This window comes from Pecten maximus, chromosome 2 (assembly GCF_902652985.1).
Source record: "Pecten maximus chromosome 2, xPecMax1.1, whole genome shotgun sequence".
Taxonomy (NCBI): domain Eukaryota; kingdom Metazoa; phylum Mollusca; class Bivalvia; order Pectinida; family Pectinidae; genus Pecten; species Pecten maximus.
Window position 1 is genome coordinate 53,323,656 of NC_047016.1, and position 9,345 is coordinate 53,333,000.

General features: G+C 34.3%; 1 protein-coding gene across 1 annotated transcript; it reads right to left on the bottom strand.

The window, feature by feature from the left end:
• On the bottom strand, positions 1-7,702 carry LOC117322492 (gigasin-2-like). Its single transcript, XM_033877434.1, has 10 exons — positions 7,589-7,702; positions 5,844-5,935; positions 5,597-5,713; positions 5,192-5,299; positions 4,106-4,323; positions 3,468-3,571; positions 2,860-2,999; positions 2,644-2,725; positions 2,109-2,298; positions 1-954 (listed from the first exon to the last, which is right to left on the bottom strand). The coding sequence occupies exons 2-10, from the start codon at positions 5,887-5,889 to the stop codon at positions 889-891; spliced, it is 1,071 nt and encodes a 356-aa protein (XP_033733325.1). The 5' UTR covers positions 5,890-5,935; positions 7,589-7,702; the 3' UTR covers positions 1-888.
• Positions 7,703-9,345: the final 1,643 nt, after the last annotated feature.

Below are 9,345 nucleotides of genomic sequence, written 5' to 3' on the forward strand. Positions count from 1 at the left end.
TTAACCTTTAGTTTGGAGATTTTATTCCATTGTGTCCATAATTCTTTATACATGTTTATGCTTACACATGTTATGATGTACATGTTAAAATATAATTTATCATTCAAAACCATTGCATGTATCGTTTTTAGTTAATAACATTCTTTGTTATATTTCGGAACACAATGTAACAACTTTTCATCATTGCTATGGTAACTGCAGACGTGATGTTCGATATTCGTAAACGATCGATGATATCAGTGGTTTGTATGTCTATGCCATCAACAAGAAAACTTGTAATTTGAGTGTCTTGACTGATCAAATCAGCGGAACTTAATATGAGCTTTCTTTTTACACTTCCCATGTACTCATTTTGAGGATATGACATCACCTGCATTTGAATTATGTTATAATTGCGGATGACTTCGGTGAAGCAGAGACTAACCTTCCAGATTCCCTGTTTTTTTTAGTTTACCCTCGCTTACCAATTTCAGTTAGAATCCCGAGTTTGCTTTGCATGCAGAATTTATATGTTTCTATTTGTTATATTTCTTTTTTTAAATCATCATTATCATTCATTTTCTCAGTTCTAAAATATATTACGTTTACTGTTTATTGGGCAATATATCGAATCACTCTCTTTGAACGGTGAACAATAAATGTAGCTGCTATCACGAAAATGCTTTAAACTTGTAAAAGTATGATTTTATGATCCTTGGAAATTTTGCCTATGAAGGTCGAATATATTCTCAAAGGAAATTTCACATTTGCCGTCAAATAAATACAAACTGAACAATATAATAAAATATGTTATTTATATGGAAAAGAAAACGACCTCAGAACATTAGAAAAAAAATCATTTCAGCCATCTGTTCATATTCACGCAAGTCTATTAATAGTGGAAGTGAATTATTTGCCCATATGCTGATGCATATTGAATATCCCTGATGCTGTTTGTCCACCAAATGCATCCGCCTGAAAGAGAAAAAACATTTATTAGTACCTTACTTATGTCAACAATACATATCAGATCAAGTCGTTAAAAGTGTATTACGAAGGAGTTTGATTACGAATTTGGTATTAGGATTTGAATAATGTTATCTATGATTTTACCATGTATATTTGATCAATCTAACATTTGTGGACCTTATAATATACATTGTTTCCTTAACTTACCGTATTAGACAAACGAATGTGCTGAAACCTAATACTATACATTGTTATCTAAACTTACCATATTAGGACAAATGAAGGTGCTGAAGAACTAATACTAAAGATTGTTGTCTTAGCTTACCCTATTAGCACAAACGAAGGTGCTGAAAACCCAATACTATACATTGTTATTTAAACTTACCGCATTAGGACAAATGAAGGTGCTAAAGACCTAATACATTCCTGTCTTAACGTATCGTAAAAGAACATGCATGGGTGCTGCAGACCTAAGGAAATGCATTGCTATCTTAACTTACGGTATTAAGGCAAACGAAGGTGCAGCGAACTAAATACTATAAGATGCTACCTCAACCTATAGTATTAGGACCGATGTAGGTGGTGCAGACCTAATTATTTACATTGCTGTCTTAACTTACCCTAATGTGGCAGACGAAAGTGCTGCCGACCTAATACTATATAATACTGCCTTAACTTACCGTACTAGGACAGACGAAGGTGCTGCAGACCTAATACTATATAACACTGCCTTAACTTACCGTACTAGGACAGACGAAGGTGCTGCAGACCTAATACTATATAACACTGCCTTAACTTACCGTACTAGGACAGACGAAGGTGCTGCAGACCTAATACTATATAACACTGTCTTAACTTACCGTACTAGGACAGACGAAGGTGCTGCAGACCTAATACTATATAACACTGCCTTAACTTACCGTACTAGGACAGACGAAGGTGCTGCAGACCTAATACTATATAACACTGTCTTAACTTACCGTACTAGGACAGACGAAGGTGCTGCAGACCTAATACTGTATAACACTGTCTTAACTTACCGTACTAGGACAGACGAAGGTGCTGCAGACCTAATACTGTATAACACTGTCTTAACTTACCGTACTAGGACAGACGAAGGTGCTGCAGACCTAATACTGTATAACACTGCCTTAACTTACCGTACTAGGACAGACGAAGGTGCTGCAGACCTGGATTTCATAGTCTACATAGATGGATGCTTTCTCTCTCAGCCCGCTAACTTTCACTTGGACCGCTGGCACCGTCACATTTTCAGCAACCTCAAATGAAAATGGAATCTGGCCTTCTTCTCTGTAAAGCTTCATTCTTTTCGACATGTAGTCGCTCCGTCTACAATGTAAACAAAACTCAGCATTTGCAAAAATTCTTTGTTGAATATGACTGATGACTGAAATAAACTGATAATGGTTATTATGATAACACATATTTTATCTTCATTGATGATATTTTAAGGATTCAGAATTTCTATATCATATTAGAATCTGGTCTGAAATCAACGGGTACGATCTTATATTTAAAAAGTTGCAATTGTCTGGATTGAACCTAAGATATAATTGCTGATTTCGTTGATGAAGAAAATGATATTTACTCTTCCTTAAAAGCTACTTAAATTGAATTGGTTTTATATTTTGTCTTCACAAATTCAATATGTATAAGCTTTTTATACCAACTTACCCGCGTTCAATCAGCGTAAACATTTTTGTGTTACTAAGTTGGTTGTATACCACAAGTTTATTCAGCCACAGATTGGCGTAAGCTAAAAAAGGAAAGAAAGTATGGTTATTGTAATATTAGTATTATCATCTACAGGTAAATATGTTTACATTAATCCAAGCTGTGTATCTTTATCACATTAGATCAAATATAAAGTGTATTGGAATGTGTACATACTAGAGTTGGGTCTTAGGAAGAAGACAATATTGAAGGGTTCGTGTGGTCCAATGTTGTCCACGAGTGAGTTGTTGATACTTGTAAATGCAAACAAGACGTCCGAGGCTTCCGCAGTGACATCCCGTTGGGTTGCTGTTCCTCTGCAAATCAATAATCCATGGAAAGATTATGACTAGAATACCTACACTGATTTGTGAGAATAACACATTATTTGAATGAATTATGATTGGATTTGGAATAAAACAAACTATTTCAATGATATGACTAGTACATCAACCTGTATATTCTAAATGGTATATAATATTCTCATCTGTATTTTCCTATCATGTCTCTCGTTCAGTCAATGTGTCTGCATTTTAAGAATGGATACCATTTGGATAAAATGGGGTTAGGGAATCTTGCCACGTAATCAGAAATGCTTGGTTAGCTTCTCCCTACCATTGTCGGTAGGTGTATCTCGGGGAGCTGAGAAATGGACCTGACTGTGTTATTGTAGTTTTGTCGTTGGGCAAGACACTTCATCCTAATTGCTCCGGATAGCAGACGACGGGCCTCCCGTATGCTGACCATCTGTGCAATCGTTATATACAAATGTACAGTCTACTTACATTGAAGTGTAGGTACATTCAAAGGTTGTTGTCCAATCATTAGGTGACTCAAGACCTTCGTAGTTTCGCACATGCGCATCAATAGTGTATGTAGTCATATCGCCCTTTAGAAAAATGATAAAAAGTATTGTAAGTTCTGATGACTCGAACTTATGAATACACATCAGGTCTATTATAATGTACGACACATTTTAATTGAATTTGAAAATAATAAACACTTGTTTGAAGAGCATTTCGGTATGTCGGCGGCGACATGGTTCATTTTTCACTACCGGTGTAATTCTTTATCCTAAAGTGTCTTTCTTTCTTGACATGGAACTTTTAGGTTTCGGTATCGCCTACGTTTATATCAAGCCGAAATGTGTGATTTGTTCGTAGACTCAATATTCGACATCAAGTGAATTAGTTCCTTTATTTATATATCAGCCTGCTCTCCACATGCTTGTTGTATCCTTTTAATGTTGTATTACATAATACCATTTATTATATGTATGATTTATCTTTCTGACAGCATAAAATGAAAACGCTCATGATTTGACATGCATTTAACAATACAAAATACATTATGTAATGTTGACGTGCAATTAATTATGGCCATATTACACTATAGGGATTCACCTATATGACAAATTACTTACATGTCTTGTTTCCGTGATGACGTCCATGCACGGGACAGTTCTTGTAGTTGTTAGATTGACCTCGAGCATGTAAATGGTATGTTTCTTATTTTCGTACGCAGGTCTAAATTTACAAGCCGTGTTGGGTATAGCGAATATATCTGGCTTTTCGTCCCTGTATTTGTTCTGTTCCATAGCAAACCCCACTTGCATGCTGTCCATCCCACAGTTCAGGGGCTCTGAAAGGGATGCAGGCTATTTGAAAAAAAATCATCTTTACAGCTTGGTCGAAATACTCAAGATGAGCAAAATGAAATAATATTTTATGCTGAAGCCGAAAACGCACCACCTTTCAGTGTACCTGGTCAAATTTGCCTTATACCTTGTATTTGTTGGAGAGTTTCAAAAACATACGTTGATCATTATCTAAATACGTTTCGTAAGAGTGCTAATAAACATATGTCTTACATGAGGATAACGACATATATTTTTAAATCTTTGATTTGACAATATAAGCCACAGGGAAAAAAAATTATAAAAAGATAATAAAAGAACCCATTTTTCGTAGATTTGTTAAATTCAAATAATTTTTTTTATTCAAGTTGTCATCAAAACATCCGAAATTGAAGAGAAATTTAGCTCCGATAAATATTAGTATAGAGGGGTGAGAAAACAATGTATTCCGAATATAGCCTTCGGTTGTTTCTATGCTGGCTCCATAACGACTCAATATCGCGATATATTTTTGTATACACAAAAAGTAACACAAAATCATCTTTGTGTACACTTATGACGTTAGGTACAACATGAAAACTAAAACAAAACATAGTGATATTAATAAAACAATGAATATAATGAAGACTTCATTTATAAAAGCTACTAAAATACAATAAAAAATTTTCTCATACAAGCATGCTTAATGCGAATTCAGTTTATCACAGACTTAATCAAAATATCCATATTTAGCTCAACTTTGTATAGTCTTACATATGTATCTAACGAATTCAACGTTGCCATTAAAATGGAAGCCAACTAGTATTCTAACAGGACAAAATAGGAAATGAACATGATTTCAATCAAATTTACACATCATACAAGGGGTCTTACCCATGGAGTATTCACAGTGGTCACCGTAAAAGTCGCCGTGGCAGTAACACTTTCCCATGTCAAAGCACACTCCGCCATTTTTACAGATATTTGTGGGACATAAGTTACCTGTAATACAAATTGACAAACATAGATATTGTACAGAAAATAAAAACAATAAAAAATAATAATAATAAATAATAATAATGAAAAGATAAAACAAAAAAATAAATAGATAAAAGATTCAATCAAACAATTTTCATCAACTAAATGATGAGTAAATACATCGATTGATTGCTGGCCAATATATATTAACTGGCTGTTTGGAAATGTATTGTATGAACGATTAACAATAATACAGAAACACGACATTAGATGAAATACAATACCAATTACAACATACGTTATGTTTGTAAATTAACTCACGTGTTTTTAGTCCACAATCGTATCCATGGAAACCAGAAGGACATTCACAGTTTTTGCCATTGGGAATCCCATTTTCCTTACAGAAACACCCACGTCGCTTGCACAAGCTTCCTTCCGCTGGAGAAATAGAAACTGAAATCTATGAATTCTTTGTTATTTATTTTTGAGGAAAATTTAAAAAGTTTCAGTATCATCAAAAGTAAATATTTAAGATAGAATGGAGACACAAATTCAAACACATCCCTACCTTGAATAATAAAAGCCAGCAGTAGAATGGCCACAGGCAACTTCATCGTTATTCTCAAAGGTACAATCCCGATGACAGGGGGTGGCTTAACTCTGAAATATGGAAAATCATTTCAATCAAGTGTCATACATCACTAAAACTAGTATTGGTCGACTGTGTAAGTAAAAGATTTAACAAAACCTATCTATAAGAACCATCTAACAACTTGCTAGTGTATAAAACAATAACATAAAATTGTGTGATTGAAAGTAAACAGAAGTTATTCACGTGTAAACCATGGGCAGCACTACAAAAGTAAAACAAGGGGTCCTAAAGCGTATTTATCACTTTTTTCCTGTCACAACACCATTGTTGTAGATCTAGGTCAAATAACGGCAATGGGACCAGTGATAGGAAAGCAACAAATAATACCGACATAATGATGAAACCATAATTCGAACAAAAAACAATGGTAAAATGAGTGCAGTATAAAAACTTAAATATGGTTTTGCGTGGAGACTCTTGGATAAGTATCCGGTTAAATAGACCAGGTGCTTCGATCAAGTAAGCGTCTTCTTCTTCAGGGACGACAACCACCATTCATGTGTAGGTCAAATACGGGCTCAGTCACATTATTAAGTGAGTGTTCGGGTGGTAGAGCCATTAGGCATATGACCAAGCGTCAGACACGTCTGACTTCAAAGTGCATAATGAAATGGAATATTTTCAACTGATAAAATTATGTCGAATATACATTTTCCCCATGGCCTTTATCACCATGCATCTCTCGACATCTTGTGATGTTAATTTTTGCGGTCAATAGTAGACCTCTGCCACGGATATAGTGCCAATCAATATGGACACGTAAACACCGCAAGTAGATAATGCAATGATGTTGGTATCTACCAAATTATTTGAAACGTAATAATTGGAAATTAAAATTGAATTCATTAACAGTATTGCAGACATACCGATGTCTTCATGGAGATGACAGGAGAAAGATCCCCAACACTAAATTTGCACTGATATAAGGCTTCTTTTTGCGTTCCTACATTATTTTAAACTTTGGGTTATCTTATCATTAATATGGTTATCAAAATATCAGGAATACTTAAACATATCGCTTTCAACTTAAAATGGAATTCGGAAAACTCGATAGAGAGAAAAAGCCTCATAACGAATACACCTTAACTAGAATAAATAATCAACTAACTATATAAATACTCTCAATTTGGTGCCGTCACCAATTAATCATTAAATTGCGGACTAGCCTGTGTTGTGAAATCACAATGGAAACAATGACAGACCAGTTCAGGGACCCTTTTCATCGAAATACTGCGAAAAAAAACCCACTTACATTATGAAATGATATTTTAAGTTAAGAAACTATTCTGAAATCACCTTTCAAAATTGATAAAACTCTTCAATTGTTCATTTTTCAGGCAGTGATAAATTTACCTATTGAAGTTTTACATTATTGTATTTCAGCCACAGAAACGATATCAAACTTTGACATACTTAAATTTATATACATGTTAAAAGGTATTTCATTCGAACACGCAATGGAGCGGGAAGAGGTTTTTAGTTTTTAGCGGTGTGGTGGAAGTGTTGCTGTTATCTGGAACACGTAACGAATTTCAAAATATAACTTCAAACCAAACAACAGTACCGCTATCAATACTCGTATAAGTAATTTGCTTAGCTTGAAATACTTTTCAAATAAACTCCAGAAAGATATTTAATGGAATTGAAGGTGTCGTACTCACCGAAATTAGAATGATCTAGTCCTTCTCACAGCGTTACACGGGCTCCTTGTACATAGTGTAGTGAGACAGATGTCACTCGAAAGGATCCTGTGGTAGGCTGTGGTGATGTGATGTTATTTATAGAAACGTCTGAATCACCTGTGTTAGCAAGGTGTATACAACGTAAAAGGAAACATGATTGAAGTATAGATAAAATATTTAATAATCTATCTATTTGATGAGAAATAGTATGCCATATATATTGCATTTTTGCTGATTGTTCATAAAAATCATTAATTTGCTACTTTAAATAAGCTAGAAATTTTACTTAGAATATTTTGAGTGTAGCTTGTTCTTATTGTATCTGACATTTCATCCTAGCGTTTATTTCCTACTACATCTATAATAAGTTCACCATGACCAGAGTCAGCTTGTTGTTTGGGGGGCCGCGATGGCCAAGTGGTTAAGGTGTCCCGACACTTTAACACTAGCCCTCCACCTCTTGGTTGCGAGTTCGAAACCTACGTGGGGCAGTTGCCAGAAACTGACCGTAGGCCGGTGTTTTTTCTCCGAGTACTCCGGTTTTCCTCCACCTCCAAAACCTGGCACGTCCTTAAATGACCCTGGCTGTTAATAGGACGTCAAACAAAAACAAACCAAAAACTTTTCCACAGATCCTACATCACGGATAATGGATCCACGAAGATCACCCCTTTTATGTTTAACTAGTATATATGTATGCCGTTGCTTTCTGTTATATAACAATTGCATTCAACATCATAAGAGCTATTGTTGCATTGCATTGTTTTACTTTTTTTTTATTATTATTATTATTTCTGAGTCAGTATTTAGTATGTTTATCATCTACATATTTGTATTTAGTTCCCTGTGCAGTTTTAAATTCGAACAAACGTAAGTTTATTTCTTGCGGAATACTGAACAATCATAATGATCATTTTGCTTCCATCAGAAAAGCATTAAAAGCATACCATGTGTTTTTTATAATGTTGTTCAAATATAAACAGTTTGAAATAAAATTCCTCCGTATTCCTTCCGTTTTCTTTTATCTTATATAAACCAAATGTACAAAAACTAAATATAAATATCTCCCTTCATTGGCTTAAATGTCTATTTTTATTAGAAAATTCAGCAGTAATATAAAATTTGAAAATAATTTATTTTCAAAATGTCCTTCAAAAAAGGAACTACTAAGTTAATTTGCCATTTCTTTTACTGTTAGATACATCTCAACAAGTGTATTCATATGCATTATTTTGAATTATTCTGCAGGACAGGCGACATCACAATCAACATGTTTTTAAAATTCAAATGTAGAATGGAAAATACCAGATGAATTTCAATCAGCTGTAATGGTTCAAGTTCGTGTGGCTTAAGATATAAATATACTTTCTCGTCCACACAGAATGTGTACATGTTTATTGGGTTGTAAACATACTATGTACATGGTAATTCGGTGGTAAACATAGATACGTGCAGGTGTATTAGGTGGTTAACATAGATATGTGCAGGTTTATTAGGTGGTTAACATAGATATGTGCAGGTTTATTAGGTGGTTAACATAGATATGTGCAGGTTTACTAGGTGGTTAAAAAGATATGTGCAGGTTTATTAGGTGGTTAACATCAATATGTGCAGGTTTACTAGGTGGTTAACATAAATATGTGAAGGTATTTAAAACTTGAAGACTTAAGATCTTCGATTTCCTAGTGAAAATATCTGTACAGTTTTCAGAATAACAAATACATGGATTAAAAGAC